The 26,922-nt window shown below is 45.6% G+C and overlaps 2 protein-coding genes across 3 annotated transcripts; one reads left to right on the forward strand and one right to left on the reverse strand.

Moving 5' to 3' along the window:
* On the forward strand, positions 6,049 to 18,384 carry BECN1 (beclin 1). 2 transcript variants are annotated; one of them, XM_013980932.2, is made up of 12 exons: positions 6,049 to 6,131; positions 6,514 to 6,642; positions 9,561 to 9,628; positions 11,066 to 11,124; positions 11,783 to 11,873; positions 11,979 to 12,115; positions 12,276 to 12,470; positions 13,793 to 13,939; positions 15,224 to 15,373; positions 15,881 to 15,941; positions 16,464 to 16,606; positions 17,338 to 18,384. In XM_013980932.2, the coding sequence occupies exons 2-12, from the start codon at positions 6,516 to 6,518 to the stop codon at positions 17,504 to 17,506; spliced, it is 1,347 nt and encodes a 448-aa protein (XP_013836386.1). In that variant the 5' UTR covers positions 6,049 to 6,131; positions 6,514 to 6,515; the 3' UTR covers positions 17,507 to 18,384.
* CNTD1 (cyclin N-terminal domain containing 1) lies at positions 18,707 to 26,889 on the reverse strand. Its single transcript, XM_021066977.1, has 4 exons — positions 26,476 to 26,889; positions 22,933 to 23,008; positions 21,946 to 22,114; positions 18,707 to 21,045 (listed from the first exon to the last, which is right to left on the reverse strand). The coding sequence occupies exons 1-4, from the start codon at positions 26,642 to 26,644 to the stop codon at positions 20,827 to 20,829; spliced, it is 633 nt and encodes a 210-aa protein (XP_020922636.1). The 5' UTR covers positions 26,645 to 26,889; the 3' UTR covers positions 18,707 to 20,826.

Below are 26,922 nucleotides of genomic sequence, written 5' to 3' on the forward strand. Positions count from 1 at the left end.
CCGGTGACGTCGGCCCGAGGAAGCCGGTGGTACCCGCGCTGGGTTCGGGGCGTCTAGTCTCTGATTCCTGCTGTCTCCTCCTCTTGGTCCAAGCTCTCATGTTAGGTTGGAGCCTGATAGGAAACAAGTCCTGTTGTACCAGGCTTCCCCGCCTTTCTCTGCCATTTAGCCGCTTACTCCTAGACCTCAGAGATCAAGTGCCAGATGTATGGACAAATTGATGCCTGTAGTCTGGCGGTGCTTGTCCTAGGCTACACAGTGTTTACAGTATATCCAAGTCCAGAACTCACATCTCCTAACTTCTAGGGCAATGCTGTATCCATTTTCCTCGTGGAAGGCGGAGACTGTATTCCCCCCTACCCGACTTTTTGTCGCCCAGCCCCGCCCCCCACCCACCGGAGGCAGGTGGAAGTTCCTGGGCCTGGGATTGAACCCTGGAGACCGCAGGGAATGGAGCCTCTGTAGTAACAAGGCCAGATACTTAACCAGTTGCACACAGTGGGAACTCCCCAGGCTGTCTGTCTTAATTCACCCATTCATCTGTCTTATAGCATTGGTTATTTCGCACAACAAATCGGAGTAGGCTCTGGGACAGCAGTGTCTCAGAGGCTAGAAATATAATGTGAGTCACTTATGTAAGTTAAATCTTGTGAACTGGAGTTTCGCATTTACGGTTACTTGCCATCTGCCTCTACGTGGATTAAACCATGAGCCATGGCAGCTGCTGACCTGCAGAACCCACTAAGCAGAGCTCAGGGTGGAAACCAGGAGTGAGGCACTCTGTGCTATGGGAAAACTGGAAGAATAGGTCTTTCGGATAGTTAGATCTTTCTTATTTTTTATTTTCTCGGGCTGCACGTGAAACTTGGAAGTTCCTAGGCTAGGGGTTGAATCAGAGCTGCAGGTGCTGGCCTATGCCACAGCCACAGCAATGCCAGATCCGAGCTGCATCTGCAACCTACACCATAGTTTACAGCAAAGCCCAATCCTTAACCCCTTGAGCAAGGCCAGGGATTAAATCTGCATCTTTATGAATACTAGTCAGGTTCTTTTTTTTTTTTTTTTTTTTTTTTTGCTATTTCTTGGGCCGCTCCCGCGGCATATGGAGATTCCCAGGCTAGAGGTCCAATCGGAGCTGTAGCCACCGGCCTACACCAGAGCCACAGCAACACGGGATCCGAGCCGAGTCTGCAACCTACACCACAGCTCACAGCAACGCCGGATCGTTAACCCACTGAGCAAGGGCAGGGATCGAACCCGCAACCTCATGGTTCCTAGTTGGATTCGTTAACCACTGCGCCACGACAGGAACTCCCTAGTCAGGTTCTTAAGCCAAGAGTCACACCAGGAACTCCAGTTAGATATTTTTAGGAGAAGATTTTATGTGCCCAATTCTTGCATTTCCTAGTATCTAGGAAAACTAAAATCCTTCATGGTGATGTCTGCTCCTCGCGACTAGTAGTAATCTTCACGAGACCAGAAGCAAACTTTTGTGAAATGTGTGCGTGGCTGCACACACGTCCCCCTTCCCTTTATCACATATATCCTGATATTTCCCCTTTCCTCTTTGCGGTATTTCAGAGCTACAGCAGTTGGGCTGTAGTTAAGTCAACAAAACAAGGGATGTCACAGTCATCTGCAAATGCAGCCACCTCCAAGAGTGAGCCAGTGAGCCCTGAAAGAACTCAGGAAAGAATACCTGCCCTCTAATGGCCTTCAGACTGCAGCCACTCCTAACAGCTAGCCCTGAGGAAGCTAAGGCTGTGAAAACACAGGATATTGGCCCGGATAGCTGAGGTGCATATCAAAGCAATCATTTCAGTGAGTGCAGATCTCTTTTGTTCCTACGATCTGCTCTTTGTTGCAAAAACTCATATCCTAGCTCCCCCCTCTCCTCCTCAGAGCAGTTTTCTCAGGGATACCTCCTGAGGCTACCCACGCAGTCTCCTGGGCTGAAGTCCTAATTTTGCTCCAAATAAAACTTAACTCTTAACTTTCAGTTTGTGTGTGGGTTTTTTTTGTTTGTGTGTTTGTTTTTCCTTTTTAGGGCCACACCTGCAGCATATGGAGGTTCCCAGGCTGGGGTTGAATTGGAGCTACAGCTGCCAGCCTCCACCATAGCTACAGCAACACGGGATCCAAGCGGCGTCTGTGACCTATACCACAGCTCATGGCAACGCCAGATCCTTAAGCCACTGAGCGAGGCCAGGGATTGAACCCAAAACCTCATGGTTCCTAGTCGGATTCGTTTCTGCTGTGCCACGGTGGGAACTCCATTGATTTGTGTGTGTGTGTGGTTGTTTTCTTTTTTTGTCTTTTTGCCATTTTTTAGGCCACTCCCGTGGCACATGGAGGTTCCCAGGCTAGAGGTCAAATCGGAGCTGTAGCTGCCGGCCTAGGTCACAGCCATAGCAACACGGGATCCGAGCCGCGTCTGCAACCTACACAACAGCTCACAGCAATGCTGGATCCTTAACCCACTGAGCAAGGCCAGGGACCGAACCCACAACCTCATGGTTCCTAGTTGGATTCGTTAACCACTGAGCCATGACAGGAACTCCCAAACTTTTTAAATTTAGTAAATCCAAATTGTGAGACTCTACCATCAGGAAACAGTCAGCTTCTCATTGCAGCATTATTGTAATCACCAAAACTGGAAGCAATGGAAATTTCCAGCAACGAAGAAACACATTAAGATAGCACACTATTAAGATAGCACGCTTGATGTGATGTGATGCAGTCCTAAGTATGTTAATACAAAAACTGTAGAGCAACATGGGAAAATATTTATTATGTAATGTTAAATTTTAAAAGTAAGATACAAAAACCACATATAGATTACCAATATAAATACAACCTTGTTTAAAAGTATAGGGATAAGACATCATAATGGAAAGCATAATTACAGTGTGGTAAGATTATGGGTAATTTCATGACACCATTACCCTAACTTCCCGTTTGTTCAAATTTTTTTTTTTTTTTTTTTTTTGTCTTTTTGCTGTTGTTGTTGTTGCTATTTCTTGGGCCGCTCCCGCGGCATATGGAGGTTCCCAGGCTAGGGGTCCAGTCGGAGCTGTAGCCACCGGCCTACGCCAGAGCCACAGCAACGCGGGATCCGAGCCGCGTCTGCAACCTACACCACAGCTCACGGCAACGCCGGATCGTTAACCCACTGAGCAAGGGCAGGGACCGAACCCGCAACCTCATGGTTCCTAGTTGGATTCGTTAACCACTGCGCCACGACGGGAACTCCCGTATTGTTCAATTTTATTTCTGTGAAAGTTGAATATTGTTGCAAATGAATTATGGGCTTACTCTAAAAAAAAAGCCAACAGTACAAACTTGTATGAAGTAAAAGGAAAAGTCTCTGTCCAGGCGAAAAGACACTGCTTGCTGTATATCATTTCGTATAACATCTAACACGTTCATATATGTTGTTTTTTGTACAAAAGGAGTCGTATCATGTTTATTGTCTATAACTCTTCGTATTTCAATTGACAATCATCTCTTGCCTCAATTCATGCAAAACCCCCAATTGATCTCCCTGCTTCTACCCTTGTCCTTCATCAGATCACTGACATTGTCACTGCAGCGGCTTGGGTCACTGCTGTGGCTGGAAACTTCCACATGCTGAAAGCACAGTTAAAAAGAATACATAAGTAGGAGTTCCTGTTGTGGCTCAGTGGGTTAAGAACTTGACATTGTGTCCATGAGGATGCCAGTTTGATTCCTGACCTCACTCAGTGGGTTAAGGATCCAGCATTGTGGCAAGCTGCAGTACAGGTCACAGATGCAGCTCGTACCCAGTGTGGCTGTGGCTGTGGTGTAGGCCAGCAGCAGCAGCTCCTATTAGACCTCTAGCCTGGGGAACTTCCATATGCTTTGGTGCAGCCCTAAAAAGAAAAAAAAAAGTTTTAATTAAAAAATTAAATAAACAATCCCTATTAATGGAGGAAATTTATCAGAGAAGCAGAGAACTCTGTAGCTGTGGTATAAGATGGCAGCTATAGCTCCAGTTCAACCCCTAAGCTGGGAACCTCCATATGGCTCGGGTACGGTCCTAAAAAGACATTAAAATAAAATAAATGTAAAATAAAATAAATTGGAATTCCCGTCATGGTGCATCGGAAATGAATCCAACTAGGAACCATGAGGCTGCCGGTTTAATCCCTGGCCTTGCTCAGTGGGTTAAGGATCTGGCATTGCCATGAGCTGTGGTGTAGTTTGCAGTCCCGGCTCGGATCCTGTGTTGCTGTGTCTGTGATGTAGGCCGGCAGCTGTAGCTCCGATTGGACCCCTAGCCTGGGAACTCCATATGCTGAGGGTGCAGCCCTAGAAAAGACAAAAAATAAAAAATTAAAATTAAAATAAAATAAATAAAATACCAGCTTTATCACATACCAAACCCCCTAGTATACTTGGCTTTTTTTTTTTTTTTTTTTTTTTGCTTTTTTTAGGGCCACATATGGAAGTTCCCAGGATAGGGGTGGAATCGGAGCTGCAGCTGCTGGCCTACGCCACAGCCACAACAAGCAGGATCCAAGCTGTGTCTGCGACCTACAACACAGATCATGGCAACTCAGGATCCTTCACCCACTGAGTGAGGCCAGGGATGGAACCTGCATCCTCATGGATGCTAGTCAGAATCGTTTCCGCTGCTCCACAAAGGGAACTCCTACTTGGCTTTTTTTTTTTTTTTTTTTGTCTTCTTGCCATTTTTCTTGGGCCAATCCCACGGCATATGGAGGTTCCCAGGCTAGGGGTCCAATCAGAGCTGTAGCCGCCGGCCTATGCCAGAGCCACAGCAACACGGGATCCGAGCCATGTCTTCGACCTACACCACAGCTCACGGCAACGCCGGATCCTTAACCCACTTAGCAAGGCCAGGGATCGAACCCTCAACCTCATGGTTCCTAGTCGGATTCGTTAACCACTGAGCCATGACGGGAACGCCTTGGCTTATTTTTTAACTACATTCTGTTCCATTGATTTTCCTGCACTAAGAAAAAAAAAAGTTTTAGTTTTAAAATTTTATAATTCATTTCAACCTGAAGTGTTCCACTTTCCCTAATTATAATTGAAACTTATATAGAAATAGAAAATGGGGAGTTCCCGTCGTGGCGCAGTGGTTAACGAATCCAACTAGGAACCATGAGGTTGCGGGTTCGGTCCCTGCCCTTGCTCAGTGGGTTAAGGATCCGGCGTTGCCGTGAGCTGTGGTGTAGGTTGCTAGACGCGGCTCGGATCCCGTGTTGCTGTGGCTCTGCGTAGGCTGGTGGCTACAGCTCCGATTCCACCCCTAGCTTGGGAACCTCCATATGCCGCGGGAGCGGCCCAAGATATAGCAAAAAGACAAAAAAAAAGAAAAAAAAAGAAATAGAAAATGAAGGAGTTCCCATTGTGGCTCAGAGGGTTAAGAGTCCGAATAGTAGATCCCTGGCCTCGCTCAATGGGTTAAGGATCTGGTGTTGCCACAAGCTGCAGAACAGGTTGCTGATGCCAAACGGATCTGGCGTTTGGGTGGCTGTGGCATCGGCCGACAGCTGCAGCTCAGATTGGACCCGTAGCCTGGGAACTTCCATATGTCCCACGTGTGGCCATAAAAAGGAAAAAAAAAAAAAAAGTATAACTTTGTATTTCCTGCCGTGGCTCAGCGGGTAGCGAACCGACCTACATCCAAGAGGAGGTGGCTGCGATCCCTGGCCTTGATCAGTGGGTTAAGGATGCGGCGTTGCAGTGAGCTGTGGTGTAGGCTGCAGACTCAGCTCGGAGACTGCGCAGCTGTGTCCTAGGCCGGCAGCTTCTTGGAGCCCTAGCCTGGGAACCTCCATATGCCGCGGGTGGGTCCCTAAAAAGACAAAAAAAGGGGGGGCATAACTTTATAGGTATTAAAAACTAAATTAGAGAAGGATGGATTGTCCTGACTCCCTCCCAATTCGGTCCTTCCACTTCCCCGCCCCCCAGCACCGGCCCTCCAGCCCATGCCTGCCGCGTTTCCTAGCTCAGCCCCTAGATGCCGCAGCCGGACAGGAGAGGGTGGACGGCGACTGAACTCCCCTACCCTCAGCTGCGGCAGCTGCTGTGACGTCACATCCGGTCCCGACGGAAGTCCTCCGCTGGCCGACCGGGAAGTAGGTGAAGGCTAGGCGATGGCAATTTTGGAGGCCCTGGTCCCGGGTAGACCCACGGCCACGATGCCCCCGCGGTAGACCGGACCAGGGTAGCGGGCTCCGGGTCCCGAGGTGAAGAGCATGCGTGGCTGAACCGCGTCCTTGGAAGGGAACCTGGAAACCTTGACAGTCCCTATTGCAAACCCTCCTTGTCTTTGGGTCGTAAACCGCTTTTGCTGGGGCTAACCCCGGAAGAGGTCCGCCTGGTACCCCACCGGTCCTTCAGGGAACGGCGCGGGCGGGGATTTTACCCCTGCACCACACCAGCAAGGCAGGTGGAGCCCCAGACCGAGGGTTCAGGGCGCCGGTTTTCCGTAACATCCTTTCCTTTCCACCGCCGCAGGGATGGAGGGGTCTAAGACATCCAGCAGCACCATGCAGGTGAGCTTCGTGTGTCAGCGCTGCAGCCAGCCCCTGAAACTGGACACGAGCTTCAAGATCCTGGATCGTGTTACCATTCAGGAGCTTACAGGTTAGCGAGGACCCTTGGAAAGAGGGTGGTCAGGATCGTTGAAAGTGGGCAGCTTTGGAAATGAAGATCTTAAGGACTATACATCTGCCATAGACATGCCTCCTGAGCCTAGAAAAGTCCCTTCATCTCTCTGGCTTTTTGTTTTCTCATAGGAAACATAGAGGAGTTCTGACACTGTGTACTCCTGAGAGCTTTCTATAGCAAGGAAAGGTCCTTAGTTTTCTGCTCTTGTTGCTTCATAGTAAAGGAATGTGTATATATAATATTAAACAGCATTTGTTGAGGGCTTGCCATATACCAAGTGCATTACATGCTTTACTTTTAGTTTAGTCCCTGCAGCAACCCCTATGGAGTAGTACAGTTTTACTCCCTTGTGGAGTAGTAGTAAAGTTATCTTTTACCCATGAAGGGTTAAGGCTAAGAAAGGTTAAATAACTTACCCAGCTGGTAAGTAGAGGAACAAGGTTCTCAAAGTCCTAGGAAGTGACATAAAGCTAGAAAAAAAAGACCGAATAGGTAGGTTTTTTTGTTTTGGCTTTGTTTTTTGGCTGCACCACTTGCAGAAGTTCCTGGGCCAGGGATCGAACCCACACCACAGCTCTGTAACCAGAGCTATAGCAGTGACAACACCAGGTTCTTAACCTTAAGCCAAGAGGGAACACCTGAATAGGCAGTGTAAATAAACTCACAAGTCTGGAGTTAGCCTGCTTGGATTTTTTTTTTTTTTTTTTTTTTTTTGGCTTTTTAGGGCTGCACCCGTGGCATATGGAGGTTCCCAGGCTAGGGTTCCAATCAGAGCTGTAGCTGCTGGTCTGCAACACAGCCACAGCAACGCCAGGTCCTTAACCCACTGAGCAAGGCCAGGGATCGAACCTGTGTCCTCATGAGTGCTAGTCAGATTTGTTTCCACTGAGCCACGATGGGAACGCCCCGCTTGGATTTAAATCCTGACAGTCATTTACTAACTGAATGACTTTTTGCAAGTTACTTCACCTCTCTAAGCCTTGATTTCTTGGTTTCTTTATCGGCAAAGTATCAGATAATCTCAAGGTATTTGGAAAATTTCAAACATACAGTCAAGAAAATAGCATAATGAACTCTCTTGTATCCATCATCTAGCTTTATTTTATTTTATTTATGTATTTTTTTTTGTCTTTTTGCTATTTCTTTTTTTTTTTTTTGTCTTTTTTTGTTGTTGTTGTTGCTATTTCTTGGGCCGCTCCTTCCCAGGCTAGGGGTTGAATCGGAACTGTAGCCACCGGCCTACGCCAGAGCCACAGCAACTCGGGATCCGAGCCGCGTCTGCAACCTACACCACAGCTCACGGCAACGCCAGATCGTTAACCCACTGAGCAAGGGCAGGGACCGAACCCGCAACCTCATGGTTCCTAGTCGGATTCGTTAACCACTGCGCCACGACGGGAACTCCCCTTTTTGCTATTTCTTTGGGCTGCTCCCTTGGCATATGGAGGTTCCCAGGCTAGGGGTTGAATTGGAACTGTAGCCACCAGCCTACGCCAGAGCCACAGCAACACGGGATCCGAGCCGCGTCTGCAACCTACACCACAGCTCACAGCAACGCCGGATCATTAACCCACTGACCAAAGGCAGGGACCGAACCCGCAACCTCACAGTTCCTAGTCAGGTTCGTTAACCACTGCGCCACGACGGGAACTCCCATCTAGATTTAACAATTAGCTACTTTTTGCCATTCTTGTTTTCTCTATACCTCCACTCATCTCCCATCCCCACTCAATTATTTTGCTTTTTACCCCCCCCACTTTTTTGAAGGTAAATTCTCATGCATTGAAATGTACAAATCTTAGCTGTACATTTCGGACAAATGGGTACACTCATGTAACTTAGATCTACATTGTGATGTAGAAAGGTTTCATCTTCTCAGAAAGTTCTCTCATGTTCCTTCCAAATTATTCTGGGGAAAGGGAGTGTTAACTTTTGTTAAGGGAAACTTCAAAGTTTAATGATGAATCCCTGTGTACTCATCACCCAGCTTCAACAATTATCAATACATAGCTAACCATGTTTCATCTACAGTCCCATCCATTCCCCTCCCCCCAAATTATTTTGAAACAAATCTAAACATATAAATGTTTCAGTATTTTCATTTATTTTTATTTAGAGCCACAGGGGCAGCATATGGAAGTTCCCAGGCTAGGGGTCAAATGGGAGCTGCGGCTGCCAGCCACAGCTTCAGGAACAGCAACTCAGGATCTGAGCTGCACCTGTGACCTACACCACAGCTCACAGCAACATCAGATCTTTAACCCACTGAGTAAGGCCAGGGATCAAACCCTCATCCTCATGGATACTAGAAGGGTTCGTTGCTCGAGCCACAACAGGAAGATCCAATATTTCAGTATTTTTAGTATTTTTGAACGATAAGTTGTCTCCTTAAAGACATACCATTATACCGAAAAAATTTAACAATTCTTGGAGTTCCTGTTGTGGCGCAGTGGTTAATGAATCCGACTAGGAACCATGAGGTTGTGGGTTTGATCCCTGGCCTTGCTCAGTGGGCGGAGGATCCAGCATTGCCGTGAGCTATGGTGTAGGTTGCAGACATGGCTCGGATCCTGTGTTGCTATGGCTGTGACCTAGGCCGGCAGCTACAGCTCCGATTCAACCCCTAGCCTGGGAACCTCTATATGCCGCGGGAGCAGCCCTAGAAATGGCAAAAAAGACAAACAAAACAAAACAAAAAACCAGAAAACTTTAATTTGACTTATTGGGGGTAAGGCGAAGACAACAACAGATTCTTCTTTGTGTAAATTGTACTTTAAGGAAAAGGGGGAGGTGAGGGTGCCAATGAGGATATTTCTGATTCTTTTTTCATACTTTTATACATGCTTCTGTTCTAAGACTCTTTCTGAAAGACTCAGTGTTTTCTTTGCTCTTAGCTCCATTACTTGCCACAGCCCAGGTGAAACCAGGAGAGACCCAGGAGGAAGAGGCTAATCCAGGAGAGGTATGAACACACTGGAATGCAAAGTGGGTTTCTGCATGGTACTTGGTGCTTCTAGAGCCCCCAGACGTTTGGGATCTCTGGTTAACAAAAGACAATTCTGGAGTTCCCGTTGTGGCTCAGTGGTTAACAAATCCAACTAGGAGCCATGAGGTTGTGGGTTCGATCCCTGGCCTTGCTCAGTGGGTTAAGGATCCGGCATTGCCGTGAGCTGTGGTGTAGGCTGGCAGCTACAGCTCCAATTAGACCCCTAGCCTGGGAACCTCCCTATGCCACAGAAGTGGCCCTAGAAATAGCAAAAAGACAAAGAAAAAACAAAAAAAAACAAAAGACAATTCTGCAGTCAGGCCACTGTGGATCATTGGAGATGCAGAAGTGCACCTGAGGTCACAGGGTTACTGAAGGAGGCATCCATTTGAACATGTGGAGCAAGGCGTTTGTTTATTAGAAGTAGAATTATAAACCATTATATGTAAGACGGAATGACCTGTGTATCCACCTTGTCCCAGGGCATTCCCGATTTACTTCTGTTGTCATTGCTGATGCTTAACATCCACTCCTCTGGAGTCTCTAAAGTATCTTGGTTCAGACGTCAAATTGTGTCCATGCATTAAATAGCTAGAAAGGGTTGTCAGTGTTAGAGAACATGTCATTTTTCTAAGCTGTGCTAACATGAGTGATCATTTTCTTGTCAAAGATAGATGTCATAAGATTTTGATTAAAAAAGATTCCAATCATATATAAATTGTCTCAAAGTATGAAAAAGATAAAATTATCTACTTTGTTCTATGCCATGGCAAACTTCATTGCAGTCTGCTCTGGCTTTTTCCATGTGACATGATATAGGGCATTCTCTTCCCTACCCCGACTGGTAAGTGCTGAGAAAATGCCAGCTTAACTATAACAGAGCCTGACATAGTTAGGAAATGCTGTTCCCCATAAGAAATCAAATGGGGAGTTCCTGTCATGGCTCAGTGGTTAACGAATCCGACTAGGAACCATGAGGTTGCGGGTTCGATCCCTGGCCTTGCTCGGTGGGTTAAGGATCCAGCCTTGCCGTGAGCTGTGGTGTAGGTTGCAGATGTGACTCAGATCCCGTGTTGCTGTGGCTCTGGCGTAGGCCAGCGGCTACAGCTCCAATTTGACCCCTAGCCTGAGAACCTCCATATCCCGCAGGAGCAGCCTTAGAAAAGGCAAAAAGAAAAAAGAAAAAAAGAAAAAAAAAGAAATCAAATGGGACTTGGGATTTGTCTGTACCGGGGGTCCTTTGCACCCAAGGATTGGCTAGGGTAATACCCATTTCTTAAGTCTGTCGTTTCTCACGTCTTGTGGTTACGAGTCAAGGCTAAAGCCAAATAGTTCTGAGGAACTATTTGGTAGGGGAAATAGACTCTACCTCTAAGCTGCCAGAATTCCAATGCCCTCTTATTTCCTTCCCAGGAGCCATTTATTGAAACTCGCCAGGATGGTGTCTCTCGCAGATTCATCCCCCCAGCCAGGTGCCTACTACTCCTCAGCCCCCTGTTCCTTGCCAAAGGCCAGTAGCATTTTAACTGAACCCAAAATTGAGACCTGGAGCCAGGTGATGGAGATGAATCATCACCTAGCCTTTTGGCTCTTCCAGAAAAGACGCATTCCCTTACACCTGGCCCATCACCTTCCAGTGTTGATGGGGTCTTTCCTGTAGCCATCCACACAGTGGGAAGGGACGATAGCCCTCCTGAGGAAGAACTGAGAAAAACTGAGAGCATGGTTGACTAAGAAAAGAGATGGGCTCTCAAAAAGTTTTAAGCTACCAAATGTTGTTAGATGTTCAGGTCCTTAGGTATTGATGCATGGGAAGGTGGCTGGCAAAGGGTATAATATTAAAAAATAGTCTTTCCTAATTCACTTTCCTTTTCTACTGTAGACACACTTATATCCGTTTTTAATCCCCCTCTCACTCCTTAGTCTATCCAGGCCAACCTTCATGCTGAGTGACCAGCATGGCCTTCCCTTAGGAGAGAGGTACCCTGGGGAGGTCAGTCGGGCTAGGAGTGGGTATGCGCCTTGAGGCCCCTCAGCCGGTGCTTGAGAGTCTCTGCCACTGGCACTGTAGTAGGTGGAGGAGGCCTCTCTGCTCCCTCATGTGGCCCGTGGGCGGGGGGCTGTCTGCAGGATGATGTCTACAGAAAGTGCCAACAGCTTCACTCTGATCGGGGAGGCATCCGATGGTGGCACCATGGAGAACCTCAGCCGAAGACTGAAGGCAAGTCGGCCTCGTTGGCTGTCAGGCAGTGGGCCTGGCTGGTGAGGGTGGGTGTTGGGCAAGTCGCCCAGGCCCCTCCCTGCCCTGACTCTCCCACACTTCCAGGTCACTGGGGATCTTTTTGACATCATGTCAGGCCAGACAGATGTGGATCACCCGCTGTGTGAGGAATGCACAGATACTCTTTTAGACCAGCTGGACACTCAGCTCAATGTCACTGAAAATGAGTGTCAGAACTACAAGTGAGTGCCTCCAGAGCCTGGGCGGGGAAATGGAGCTCTGGGTCTTCGAGCTCTCACTGCCCTGGGACTACGTGGCCCTTACCCAAGAGCTGTGCTCCACTCGGGTAAATGGAATAAGAGGCTCTCTCTGGTAAGCATTCTCCACCTGTGTCCTTGGCAGACGCTGTTTGGAGATCTTAGAGCAAATGCATGAAGATGACAGCGAACAGCTCCGGATGGAGCTAAGGGAGCTGGCATTAGAGGAAGAGAGGCTGATCCAGGAGTTGGAAGAGGTGGAAAAGAACCGTATTATAGTGGCAGAAAATCTCGAGAAGGTCCAGGCCGAGGCTGAGAGGTTGGATCAGGAGGAAGCTCAGTGAGTCATCACCCTGTTCTGTCTTCCTGCCCTCAACACTTCGGGTGAGGCGGTGGCTTCCAGCTGAATGTGTTGGATTAGTTTGTAAACTGCAGTCAGCTGTCATTCAGCAGCATGTCTGCTCCAGATCCTGCATATTGTTTTCAGGCCCTGTTTCCAGAGGATTGTTGGGATGCTTATGTTTGAAGAGTCATCATGATTAAGTGAAAAAAAGTGTTGGTTAAATAGAGAGCCGAGGAGTTCCCATCATGGGCAGCAGAAACGAATCCGCCTAAGAACCATGAGGTTGCGGGTTTGGTCCCTGACCTCGCTCAGTGGGTTAAGGATCTGGCATCACCGTGAGCTGTGGTATAGGTCACAGATGCAGTTGGATCCCATGTTGCTGTGGCCGGCAGTTGTAGCTCCGATTTGACCCCTAGCCTGGGAACTTCCATATGCCATGGGTGCAGCCCGAGAAAGCAAAAAATAATAAATTTTAAAAAAAGAAAGAAAGAAAGAGCCGAGAAGGAGGCCTCTAGGAACAGCTCTGTCCTGTAGGGAATGGGGCTCATTTGGGTAAGTCAGCCACTGAATCCAGCATTCTCCTCTGGAAAGATGAGAATATTGGCCTGTGTTCATTCTTTTCGAGCTCAGAAATGTCATTGGTGCTCTTGACCTGAGAGAACCCTCTGTCTAGTGGAGGAGACAGTGTCCAAACTAATTAAAGGTGGGGACGTGAAGGACAGAGAAAATAGTTAATTTTCTCAACGGGTAGTATGACAAGTTCCATTATAAATGATGTATACTAACCATTTAAAGGACAATAAAGGAGTCCCTTGGTAGTTCAGTGGGTTAAGGATCCAGTGTGGTCATAGCTGTGGCATGGGTTTGATCCCAGACCTGGAAACTTCTCCATGCTGCAGGTGTAGAAAAAAATAAAAGGACAATAAGCATATAGAAGTGAAGTGATAGACATTCAATTATGACCAAAGGACAATAAGCATATAGAAGTGAAGTGATAGACATTCAATTTGACTAATTCACCTTGTTTCTGGAAAATCCAAATCACCTTGCTTTGGAAAATCCAGGAGTTGTCTGGTCCGGTTTGGTAGAGTCTTGTTTTCCTCCCCTCTTTGCACATGGGCAGCTGGAATCTGAGACATTTCTGTCCCTCCCAGGCAAAACGGCCAGGGCAGGTGTGTTCCTTTGGGAGCTATGCCAGCTGTAAAAGATGCTGCAACTAGAAGTGACGATAATCACTGGAGGAAATCATTAAGGGGGGGTGGTGAGAAAGAAATTTTAGCCCCCAACTAACAGCCTTTGGGCACCATGGCACTTCACAGGTATCAAAGGGAATACAGTGAATTTAAACGGCAACAGCTGGAGCTGGATGATGAGCTGAAGAGTGTGGAAAACCAGATGCGTTATGCCCAGATGCAGCTGGACAAACTGAAGAAAACCAACGTCTTTAATGCGACCTTCCACATTTGGTAATGAGGGCTGGAGGGTGAGGCGCGTCTAGGAAGCGCCACACGTCCTGATGTTAGTTGTTGGCCACCAAGCCAGAGTGCCCACCTCCTATGAAATAGTATTCTATTACATTATCACCCCATCTAATGAGTGATCACTAGATGAAGGTTTCTTGTATTCCTTGTGATGGGATGGGCACAAGGGGGGGAGTAGACTTCTAGAGCTTAGTGGCACCCATTCTTCCAAGGAAAGGGAAGGAACGGAGCCCTCCAGCCACATAAAACTCTGGTCTTCTGCCTGGTGCTGATTGCTTGCCCCCAGCATCATTTGTTTATTCGTTTATTTGACATTTCATCCATTCCAGCTGGTTTCTGTTGAGCGTCTACCTCGTGGTAGGCACTGCGCTAAGCACTAGGAAGGCAGCAGCAAGCAGTGTACATTCTGCCTTCCAGTTGCTCCAATCTCATGGAAGAGATGGATGGGTAACGCAATTGTAATACAGTGAAGTGGTGGTAATACAGCTGGGTGCTGGGCAACACATCAGGGCATAATGTGGGGAGGCTGCAGCCAGGCATGGAACATTTCCCCCAGAAGAAGCTGTTGAAGCTGAGACGTGGATGGGGTTGTTCCTGGCAGAGAGAACATCATGTGCACAGAAACAGAGAGACGTGGGGGTGGTAATCTCCTACTGAACTGAAAGGAGCTTATTGTGTCTGGGGTTGAGTGTAAAGGAGAGAATGACAGGATATGAAACTGGAGAGTTACCAATTCCTAAAGGAGCTGTAGGGCTCATTAAGGGACTTGGACTTTATCCAAAAGGCAGTGGGAGCCACTGAAGCATTTTAAGCAGGAAAGTGACAAAGGTACATTTGCTTTTGTGAATGATGGTTTTTACCTGTGATGTGGGAAATGACTTAGGGGAAGAGGGCATGCTTGTTGCTAAGGGAAGTTGTCAGTAGGAATCTAAACAGGAAAAGGTAGAGTAGGAGAATTGACTCTGAAGAGAGGTGGACAGATTTAAGAGGTTTAGGAGATAGAATCAGTAGAGCTGGTGGTTTGGGGCGGAGGAGGGAGCTAGAGCATTCAAGGATGACGCCTGAGTTTCTACTTTGGCGTCTGAGCAGCAGGGAGAAAGATGGTGACTCACATTTTAGACATGTATTTAAAGTACCAAGTGGAGCTTGGATATATGAATCTGGCGATAAGAAGAGAGATTTATGCCAGTTTTTATGGGAGAGCAGGAAATTTTAGATTTTGCCAAGTTTAAAGTTCTCCTTGTATTTTTCCCTGCCCTTCTCCTCTAGGCACAGTGGACAATTTGGCACAATCAATAACTTCAGGCTGGGTCGCCTGCCCAGTGTTCCCGTGGAATGGAATGAGATTAATGCTGCCTGGGGCCAGACAGTGTTGCTGCTCCATGCCCTGGCCAATAAGATGGGCCTGAAATTTCAGAGGTAAGAAATGTAGTCCTTTCTTGAATGTACGGAGTGTCTCTGATATAAGCTCTATCTCCCGCCTAGTACTTTTTTCCACTATGGCAAGAGCCCCTGTTCCCAACAAACGGAGTATTCTCTCTGTGAAGACTGTCGGCTTCTGGTTGTCCCCTCGCCTCAGGTTCGTTCCACTGGTCAAACAGTCCTTGGACTGCATGACCATAGCAGTGGTCCCCATCTTCCTGTCTCTGGAACCTTGTGTTCCTGAGCTATTTTTCAGTTTTTGCTTCTAAATCTAAACGGGAACATACATTCATCCATAAAAGGCCCCTAGATGATTATATAATAAATGTAATTTGTTCAGTAAACAAAACCTTTTAAACATGGAACCTGGGGAGATGGGAGAGGAGTGGGAATAATAAGAGAGGTCTTTGGGTAGTTGAAGACTGAAAATCACTGTGTTGTAACATCCCAGTAATCATTTTAGGAGGAATCCTATATCCACCTCTGTCTGCATCTCCATTTTAGGTATCGACTTGTTCCCTATGGAAACCATTCATATCTGGAGTCTCTGACAGACAAATCTAAGGTACTCTAGGAAGCTCCATTTTTGCTAGAATACAAAAATCCTTGTACCCCGTAACAAAATGATTTACTTTTTGTTGTTGTTCCCACTGCATGCGGAAGTTCCTGGGCCAGGGATGGAACCACAGCAGTGACCCAAGCCAAAGTAGTGATAATATTGGCTCTTTAACCACTAGGCCACCAGGGAACTCTGAAATGGTTTACTCCTGATAATGGCATTATTTAGTTTCTTTCTTAGACAGATGAGCCCTGAGTCCTGCTCAGTGTCTTGTCTCTTTGGGGCCTGTACAGTAAATAAGGTTTTTAGAGTTTGTTAAGAAGGGACATGGGCAGATCAGAGGAGAATGTGTGCACCAGGATGGGGCACTGATGGCGAAACAGTTCTGGGTGTGTTGTTATTTGCCCAAGGTGACTGTTGCCAGTGGAATACAGTTAGGATATGACTTGAGAGAGTGATAGGATTGGGAACCATCTCTGGTAGCCTGTGTTAGGGCCATACCCACAGCCAGTTCTCTTTCTTGGGTAGGAGCTGCCGTTGTACTGTTCTGGGGGGCTGCGGTTTTTCTGGGACAACAAGTTTGATCATGCGATGGTGGCTTTCCTGGACTGTGTGCAGCAGTTCAAAGAAGAGGTTGAGAAAGGCGAGACACGTTTTTGTCTTCCTTACAGGTCAGTATCCCCCAGGGCTGAATGAACCTAGAGTAGGACCAAAGTGAGAACTGAAGGGACAGTAGGAATGGAGGCAAAACTAGTATCTGTGGTGGGAAAGCAGAAAATGGAGTAAAATCACCTGACACTGATGGGCAAAAAATGGATCCAACACTGGACAGATCGTGACCAGCTGGTCCCTGGAGAAGAAGAATGTTGACTTAGATGATGTGGGGGGATTTTCTTGGCACAGAGCTCAAGCCTCTCCAATTTCAGAAAGGTTTTTTTTTTTTTCCCTTAACGCCCTTGGAAATATACAGGAATGCTTTCAAATTTCGTGGGAGCCCAGAAATGGATGGAGGCTTTAGTTAAAGAGTAAGGCTGGGCTGCTTCAGTCTCCCCAAAACAAAGAATTTCATTTCTTCTGCTTCCCTTCTCTCCCCATGAGTGGAGGGATGCCTAGGAAAACAAGTGAGGAGGACTGAAACCGGCACTTACCCTCTGCTCCAGGCTTCTCATCTGTTCGGGTGTGTGTCCTTGCCCTGTACTCCACAATGACAATGAGGCTCTTGTGACAGCCTTCTTGATATTGGGCTTTCAAGCAAATCCAAAATACACTACCGTTCTTCGCCAAGAGTTCTTTAATAGATAAAATGACGCGAATGGTCCCATGATCAAGTCCCTGCCCATTTGCCTGAACTGACTTAACTCAGCTCTCAGTTACTAATGAGCTCTGCTGTGTCCATCTGCAGGATGGATGTGGAGAAAGGCAAGATTGAAGACACAGGAGGCAGTGGCGGCTCCTATTCCATCAAAACCCAGTTTAACTCTGAGGAACAGTGGACAAAAGCTCTCAAGTTCATGCTGACGAATCTTAAGTGGGGTCTTGCTTGGGTATCCTCACAGTTTTATAACAAATGACTTTCTTTATTCCTTAGGGGATTGTTTGCCTCAAAGGCTTTAAAGTTTGTTTTGTTTGAAAAAAAAAAATTGTTAAATTAAAATCGGGTACTATTCAATAGCACATGTTTACAATACCAAAAAAGACAAAATCCACAAAAGCCACTTTATTTTAAAATAGGACAGAAAATTTCCAGAGCTACGACAGGCCATGTATAGTGCGACCAGCCTTTGTCATAGTTTTGACTCTTAACCCCATGCCTTCCTTTCCCTCTGACCCCTCAAAACAGCTAATTTGTTTGTTGTTGTTTTTTTAACTGAGTTGAGAGTGACGTGTTTTCACTGGATTTTATGTCTCTCAATTTCCTGTACTTACAGTATGAAGTAGAAACTTTTGTCTCCACTGAGACGACAAGATGTGTGATGCACAGCTGGATAACGTGAGAAAATGACATATAAGCTTTGGTCACCATGTGATGTGATCAGAAGCTTGAAATTCAACACTTCTCACTTGGTTCTAGTCCTGAATGCCTGCTCTGCTCTGTGTTAGAGATATGAAATGGTGTTTGATACTGTTTGAGACCTTATGGAGAGATTTAATTATTTGTAATAAAAGATTTCCTGCAGTCTTATGACTGCCTAGAGGTGCACTGTTGGGTTTTTCTTTAACTAAAATAGAGTGCTTTGTATTCTGGGAGAATTGAGTTCAAGTGCAGGTATGTGGAAAGTCTGTTGAAACGTGTTTAGAGATGGGTGTTAGTTTTTTAAAAAGACTCTAATGGAAAAATAGACAGCTGTGGAGAAAGCCCTATTTGTGTAGCTCTTAGTAAAGGAACAGAAATATTTAACTTTAAGGGAAAATAAAGGCTACTTCCTTGATGCTCAGTCAAGGTCACCCAGATGGTCTCAGTTTGGGTTAATACTAATCTCCATGTCTGATGTTCTCTCTTAATAAAATGAACAGTTAAAGAAAAGCCATAAATATCTTGTCAAACAGAAATAAACGAATTTCACTGATATTCTATCTCCTCTCAGCCTTTGACATTTTCCATTTGATATGACAAAAAGGACATGCTTATTCACCTGAACTCTTTCTCTGAGGCAGAAATATAAGCATGAACTTGGAATACAAAACTGTTGTTTATATCTGGCAGATTCCACCTGCCTCATGTTTCGGGGGAAGCAGCAGCCCTCAGAGCTCGGGCCACCAGGTAGGGAGGAACAGGCTGCTTTTGGCCCGGAGTGCTGGCTCCCACACTGTGAGTCAGGATTGCGTAAGAGACCTCAGCAATGCTCTCCAAGGCAATGCCAGTGATGCTCTGCAAATGCCCCACAACCTTCAGAAACAGACAGATTTCTTATTACTAAAGAAGTGTGTGTTAGTGCACAGACAGACACATTGCTGGGATTGGATTGTTCTCTCAAGCCAAGTGTAAATTTTTTCTGAATTTACGGAGATTAAATCCAGATCCCAGTGTTTGCCAATGGCCAGATCACACTAGGATACCTTTGCCCTGAGGGTGTTAGCATGGAAAGTTTCTGCTAGACTTTTCCCTCTGCTATCTCCAGTTTGGTGAAATACAAGAGGGATATTTGGGTCTTGACATCTTCTCTATTTGGGAGGATATACTTATTGGACTTCAACATAGTAGCAGATTATCATCATAATGGGAAACGAACAGGCTGAACTTGGGCCTCCATTTCCAATTTCATAAGAGGAGAACTGGAGGACATTTTTTCAGTCCTACTCTAGTTTTTTCTCTCCCAAATCCTGCTTATTCATCCTCATCCTGGGTCTTGGCACTTGTTTTTTATAGCTTGTCTTTTGTTTTCCTTTAACTGATGAGAGAATGCTTTCTATTAAATGAATTCTGACCATGCTGGTCCTGTTCAGTGGTGCATACCTGGCTCCAACACTCATGGTTTTGGATGAAAGCACTTGCTGCAATGGTTCCTACTGCCAACAGCATGAAGTCTTCCTTCACTGAAACAAACTTTTCCCTAAATGATTAAAACCATATTAATTTTGGAGCTAAAATTGCATCTTCCAAATCCTAGGGTCATGAACTTCAACTCTGAGTTGTTTATGTTGGTCACCTTAGAATTTTTAATGCATGGAAGGAAATGGCCAAGTAATAGCTCGTTGACTCCCTCTTCCAACCTCCCGCAACTCTACTGGGATTAAAACATGAGCCTCCTGTCTGAATGGTTTATGGACCTTTTGTTTTCCATTTGCCTCCCTAACAAATATAACTGTGAGGATTTTTACCAGTCTGACTTTACAGTAATCAAACACTTTTGTCCAAGTTGCAACCCTATCACTGGCTTTTTCCCCCAAGTGACTATAAAAGCAGTTCAGTAATCTCAAATTATAAGCAGCTATAAAAAAAGAACTAGGGAAAATGCTAATTACTTGAAGTCATTTAAATTTGAAAGTAAAAGCCTTTATGGTTTTGCTGATTGGGTTCGGTCATCTGCATCCAAACAACATATTGGAAGTTAATTAGAACAAGGTAACCTGCACAGGTAGCAGTGAATCAGGTGCCTTGCTAGGTAAACTTCATTACCCAAGTTCTCATGGTTTGTTCCTGACTCCCTTTTTCTGGAAGGAGCCTACATTTAAAGGAGTTGCCTTACCCTTGCAGCTGACTGGGTGTGGAGTTCCCAATGGAAGCCCTCAGCAGGCTCTCATATACAGGTTCATGCAGAAGATAGACTAGGTCGAGTAGGGTCAGGCAGGTCGCATGTAGCCTCGTGGCTGGGACTAAACAGCCATTGTATCCTAGATGGAGATGCATGTAGTAAAAAGCATTGTGTGTGTCTTCTCTGATCAGAATCATAGTTGTCGTATGACACAAAGCTGCTGAGCTGCTCATGTGCTTCCTGGTTGCTATGTTCTACTCTGAGAAACCTCTTTAGCTGGAGGTCGACTTTAAAGGACAAAGGGAGAGGTAGAGAAACTGCCATCTACAGTATATATACAAATAGAGTGTGTTTGTCCCCTTTTATCTCATGCCTCTCTATAAAATCAACTCTTTGATCCTGCAATAGGAGAGTGCTTAATGCAGTCAAATAGAAACCAGCTGCTAAGACTGGTGTTTCTTCCCCTGACAAGTGCTAGATTAAACGGCTTTCCTCAGTCATCATGGACTTGCTGTTTTCCTCATTGTCAGGTTCTGCCCACTGCCCTCAAACCCCTGGGCGCTTTCTTACTGCCTTCTTTTTTTTTTCTTTTTTTGGCTACACTCGAAGCACGTGGAATTTCCTGGGCCAGAGATTTAACCCGACAATCTTGCCGTGACAACTCCAAATCCTTAACCACTAAAGCAACTAATTCCCTTTTACTGCCTTGTATGGAAGATTCCAACCCACATGCCCGACACACTTAATAAAGTACCTAAAACCTCCAAGAGCATCTCCACATATGCCAAGGGAGTCGGCAGATTGATTTGGAAGTTCAGGGACTTCAAAACATCAAGCTCTGACTCCACCAGTTCTTCTTTGGTGTGTAGATACCCTAGAGCCTGGAGGAAATTCAGGACTGTAACATTGCTGACTATCTGAGCAAAGAAAACCAAAATAGAGTGAAGGTGAGAGCAGTGTCAGAATAGAGGTCATACATCTTGGCACGGTATACAAAGCCCTTCACAATCCAGCCTGTGCCTTTATCGCATCTCTCTTGATAATTCCCCCTTACACTCTACACTTATCTTACAGAATTACTTGCCATTCCCAAACCCATATGCTCTCCAAACCTCTACACAGGCTATTTCCTGTGTCTGGATTCCCCCCCTTTCCCTTTCTCTTCCCTTAAGAGCCACCCATCTCCCCGACACTCGCCTCAAAGAAGCCATTTTCTCTAAATACACTTCCTTGAGTCTCCAAGGCTGATTAGGTACATTGACAGCCATCTGCATTTATGCTAATCAGAGTACTTTTTCACATTACTCGCCTGTGTGTCTTCTCCCATTAGTAAATTCCTTGAGAGCATAGACAATATTTTTACTCTTGTAGCCACAGCACCTAGTGTAGCATCTGGCCATTGAAAATATTTGTTGAATGAATGATACTTTACCATACAGGCACTGCATTACTGATGTGGCAACATCCTTTATAAGTGTAATAGTTTGCCTTTAATATTAATAGTTATGTTGGCATTTCAGGCACCTTATGTAAACCATCCTTGAGTCCAAGAGGAGGAAAGGTGACCTGTATGAATGATGGCATCTGTCCAGCAATTATGCTTTGGGAACAGAACTACAGGCTATTTGATAACTGCCTCTGTGTGACTGTGTGTGTGTGTGTGTGTGTGTGTGTAGGAGGTATGCATAGGAAGCATAATTACACTCTGGAATTTCTGCACTAGTAGTATCACCTAGCCCAAGAGCAGGTTCCTCACAGTCACGTTTCAATGAGCTGGTTTCTCCCTAACATTCAGGTGCCCATGAGCAGCTCCTTACTTTGTAGTGGAAGGAAAGTTTGCTTGCCAGCTGAACACATGACACAAGACGCAGGATAAACTTGTTGAAAAGCTGTTCTTTCAGAGCCCTCCAGTTCTGAGGCTCCGCCTTATCTCTCAGCTGGATTGTGGCTTGACTGCAGATGTTCTCTGCCTGCTTAACCATAAACCTATAAAGAAGGGAAAGGGGAGAGGGAACAATCATACTCATTCAAACTAAATGGGCTTCATGCTTCAAACTACGCTACCTCTTATTCTCTCCAATATCAACTGCTGGCTAAAAAAAAAATTCAGGAGTTCCCGTCGTGGCACAATGGTTAACGAATCCAACTAGGAACCATGAGGTTGCAGGTTCGATTACTGGCCTCACTCCGTGGGTTAAGGATCTGGCATTGCCATGAGCTGTGGTGTAGGTGGCAGACGAGGCTCAGATCCCGAGTTGCTGTGGCTGTGGTGTAGGACGGCGGCTACAGTTCCGACTGGGCTCCTAGCCTGGGAAAGTCCATGTGCCATGAGTATGGCTCTAAAAAGACAAAAAGACCAAAAAAAAAAAAAAATTTTTTTTTTTAAATTTCATTTGCAAGTAAAAGGTGCAGGGAGTTTCCTTTGTGGCTCAGCGGTAATGAATCCAACTAGTATTCATTGAGGATGCAGGTTCAATTCCTGGCCTCACTCAATGGATTAAAGATCCAGTGTTGCCATGAGCTGTGGTGTAGGATGCAAACATGGCTCAGATCCTGCGTTGCTGTGATTGTGGTGTAGGCTGGCAGCTGCAGTTCCAATTTGACCCCTAGCTTGGGAACTTCCATATGCTGTGGGTGAGGCTCTATAACGCAAAAAAAAAAAAAAAAAAAAAAAAGGTGAAAACCAGGACTCATGGATGGTAAGGGACAACTGCTTTGGTTTTGTTTTTGTTTTTTTTTAAGATCTGGGTACATTAGCTATTCTGAGAGGTACCCCTCACAAAGGCCTATGCTCAGGGATTTACCTTTCTAGGATTTCTACAGCCTGGTAGCTCACAGATTTCTCCAGACACCATTGTTCAGACAGGAGAAAAACAAACTCTGCCAAAACAAGAAAGAGGAGCCTAATTCACAAGGGGCAACCAAAATGACCCTGCGAACTCTTGGTGTTGTGTAAAAGCCATAAGGGGGCCCAGGGAAGAGGGTCAGGAGGTGAGAAAGATGAGACTGAAACAACCCAAGCAGAGCCTGGTTCCCTTTGCTGCCATAGGCAGATGAGAGGCATGAAAACGAGGCTGAGTGCAAAGACAAAAGCTTACCAAGCCTGCTCATTGCCCCTTGAGCCTTCCTGTGGGTCTCAGCTGATAAAAGGCTTGGCCGGCTATGCACAAAAATAGCAGCTGGTCTAGCTGGCCTCTACACCATGCTGGGAACCTCCAGCTTCAAGGGAGATTCTTGGATGGATAAAAACCTAACCCTTATATTCTGTTCTCAGTGGAATGTTGACAGGAACAGAAAGGTCTCTTCTGGAGCTTCGGTATTCTTCATAACACTGTTTGTTTAGTAACCACCCTCTGAAGGACTCCTATTGCTTTACAAACACAATTCACCTTACAGCTGGACACCACCTCTCCGCCACCAGTTCGTTGGGCAAATCTGTGGTAGCTGAGCCTCTCCCCAGGAACAAGTTTGTTACTGTGAACTGGCTTATTTGGAAGAAACATCCCCTAAATCAGGGAACATAGCCCAACCTGGGATCGGAGAGTCACTGGGAAGGTGGGAAGGGTAAGATAACTTGGCAAAATTCTAGGCTGCTTGTGTTTCTGTTTGAAAGAACAGCCCCAGATAGAATTCTGTTTAGTTAGCAATATCATTAAAGGGTGGAAACAAGGTTAAATGTTAGTTCTCAAAACTCCTGCATAATTAGGAACTTTTAAACACTGATTAGCAAATTACATACAGGCAAATTACCATATATCTTCAGAGAAAATCTGAAAAAAAACTGTGAAATTTAAGCTAGCACAAGACAAGTGCTTTTTGGCCTTTTGGCTAAGATCAAGTGTAAGCTAGCACAAGACAGTTTAGCAATCTACTTGACACACGTTTATACATAGATATATGGACAAAACCTTGTTACAGAGGCTAAGCTCTGCTAACAGTGTCCAGTGAAGATAATTAGTTTAAGCAGTTAAGCAAAGTATCCTAGAACACATAATTGTGTTATTAGCTAGTCCTTTTATTTGCCAAAATTTAGGTTTTATTTCTTTGTCTCGTTTCTGTGTGTGTGTGCGCGCGCGCGCACGCGCGCACTTGCCTGCACACGCAGTTGTTTGGTTTGGTTTTGGTTTTGACCTAATTATCTGGGCAATCGTTTCTATTTTCCATTTTAATTTGCCAAGAAAACTCTTTGGGTTAGGCGGAATGGATGAGGGTTTCATCTCTCTCTCACTGCTGACTCCACCTCCTTACTTACAAACATACTCAGATCTATTAACTAAAAGACACCCCCCCTACTCTCTTAAGCTAGGGCTCTATCTCTCTAGCTTCCATCACTGTTAAATTTCTTGAAAGCCTAGCTTACACCTGCTGCTTCCACTTCATCATTTACTCCCTAATGTTCTGCAATTTGGCTTCTCCCTTTTACAACTTGCTGAAATGATTGTCTCAAAGGTCAGAAAATATATCCAAATTGTTCATCATGGCCCTTTTGCAATACTCATTCCCGTTGTTCATATCCCTGAAGCATCTGAAACTACTGACTATCATCCTTCATGAAACTCTCCTCTTGCTTCCAAAGGTCTCTTGCTTCTGTTCAACCACTCCGTTTATTTTCTTCACGGCTTTTCTTCCTACTCCACTTTCCCGAACACAAAACCTCTCCCAAGGAACTGTACTAGACCAGCTACTCTTCTCTCCCTCTAGGAACTCATCCTTTGCCACAATTTCAACAGTATCATTATAGAGATAGCTCCCCAAACCTTATCTCTAATTCTGACCTCTCTTCTGACTTACTTTTTAAAAAAATTTGTGCTGTACAGCAAAGTGACCCAGTTATACATATTTTTTCTCATATTATCTTCTATCACATTCCATCACAAGTGATTGGATATCGTTCTTTGTGCTGTACAGCAGGACCTCATTACTTATCCACTCCAAACGCAATAGTTTGCATCTACTAACCCCAAACTCCCATTCCATTCCACTTCTTTCTCCTTCCCCTCAGCAGCAAGTCTGCTGTCCATATCTATGAGTCTGTTTCTGTTCTGTAGATAGGTTCATCTGGGCCATATTTTAGATTCCACATACAAGCAATATCATATGATGTCTTTCTCATTCTGATTTACTTAGTATGAGAATCTCCAGTTCCACTCATGTTGCTGCAAATGGCATTATTTTTTTCTTTTTTATGACTATCTTCTGATTTACTTTTGAAATAATCTGCTAGAAACCTTCCTCTGGATTTTCTATAGGCACCTGAAACTCAGGAGATCCCAAAGCTATTTTCTTTCCCAAATGTCACATTTCCTCTTGTTCTATTTTTTTAATGTATGTGCGTGTTTCTCTTAATGGCACCACTATATTTCTAGGCTCAATCTTTTGGCATAGTAATATTGGCTGTCTTCACTTCTGAAATTCATCCAGTGCAGGACCCTGATTTTACCTCTGAAATATTTTTAGTCTACCTTCCCTTGTCATTTTCTCTGCCCTGTCACAAAAACTACTGACAAAGACTCCACTCCACTTTTCCTACCTCCCATCTCTCCCTACTCCAATCCATCCTTTACATCACAGCCAAAATAATTTTTTCTAAGGGAAAGTTTACAGTTATATCACTCTCCTATAAAAAGACCTTCAATGTCTTCTTGTTTTCCTAATAAGTCAGGTATAAACTCCTCACCTTGGCATTTAAAGTTCCACATGGAATGTTTCCAAACCACTTTTCTGGTCTGAATTTCACCTACTCTTCCACATGCTCTAGCCAACCTGGATAACATGATATCTGCATTCATCCAAAGTGTCCCTGTTTCCATAGCTTGATTCGTATTACCCCGTTAGTAGAAACACAGTCCCTCTCCACCACCTTCGCCAAACAAAATGGATTCCTTCCTTCAAGATCTACTTCAAATGCCACGATGCCTGAAGGACTCCTTTAATTCCTCCTACCCCCACCTCACTCCATCACTCCCTATAAAAGCTAGCTTTATGTGGTATGTCGCTTATCTAACCATACTTGTACCTAGTCAATTGCAGATTTGTCCTACTGTCCTCTAAAGATTACATACATGGTTTGAAAGCAGGGACTAGATCTTTCATCTTTCTATCCCAGGAGGCAGAGAGAATAAGTACTCTATACGTGTTGAAACCAAAGGTAGGGTGCTGGTGAGTCTTGTTCATCACTGTTACCCCAACCACCTGGCATATAGCAGTTGCATTTTAGTAGGTGCCAAAACCAAAACCAAAACCTTATTTGAATGAATAAAGTAGACTAGACTGAATCTCAAGGTCGGTGCCTCAAAGACTGGTGCCCCAGTTACCCATAAACCCAGCTCCCCGGGCTGAGTCCCCACCCACGATCCGGGTCTCCCTGAAGCTGCCCATCCGGCCCGTGGCCTCCTGAACGGCTTGCTCATTCTGCTGGGCCAAGTGGAGCAGAGTGTCTTCGATCGTCTCTGTGGCAACAGCTCCAAACTGAAAGTCACTGAGAGAGGCCAATCTTGGCCTTACAGGTCGGTCCATTTTCAGAACCCTGTTCGGGCACCTGAACGCTCACTGGATCCGTAAACCGACGCCCTTAGCTTCTCTGTAGACTCTTCTGCCGCATCCTGGTTAATTCGTCCCTTTCTGCGCGCTTGTCCTCCCCTCAAGTCTGAGGAAAACCCTGTTCATACCACAGCCTCAAGCTTTCCACAGCCTTTTCTCGCCCCAACGGCCGCGAACCCCTCAGCCAATCGGAAATCACAGTCTCTTCCCGCCTGCCCCGCCCTCCCCCTACTTCCAGGAGCCACACTCCCTTC

Source organism: Sus scrofa, chromosome 12, assembly GCF_000003025.6.
Source record: "Sus scrofa isolate TJ Tabasco breed Duroc chromosome 12, Sscrofa11.1, whole genome shotgun sequence".
NCBI lineage: Eukaryota > Metazoa > Chordata > Mammalia > Artiodactyla > Suidae > Sus > Sus scrofa.

What these genes read in the sequence shown, in the direction of transcription:
- BECN1 (XM_013980932.2), top strand. Translation starts at nt 6,516, where the DNA reads ATGGAGGGGTCTAAGACATCCAGCAGCACCATGCAGGTGAGCTTCGTG. An exon ending in ACCTCAGCCGAAGACTGAAG is followed by an intron (nt 11,874 to 11,978) that starts GCAAGTCGGCCT and finishes CCACACTTCCAG; the next exon opens with GTCACTGGGGATCTTTTTGA. An exon ending in CGTTTTTGTCTTCCTTACAG is followed by an intron (nt 16,607 to 17,337) that starts GTCAGTATCCCC and finishes GTCCATCTGCAG; the next exon opens with GATGGATGTGGAGAAAGGCA.
- CNTD1 (XM_021066977.1), bottom strand. Translation starts at nt 26,644, where the DNA reads ATGGACCGACCTGTAAGGCCAAGATTGGCCTCTCTCAGTGACTTTCAG. An exon ending in CAGGGAGACCCGGATCGTGG is followed by an intron (nt 23,009 to 26,475) that starts GTGGGGACTCAG and finishes TTGTTTTGGCAG; the next exon opens with AGTTTGTTTTTCTCCTGTCT. An exon ending in AACTTTCCTTCCACTACAAA is followed by an intron (nt 21,046 to 21,945) that starts GTAAGGAGCTGC and finishes TTCTTTGCTCAG; the next exon opens with ATAGTCAGCAATGTTACAGT.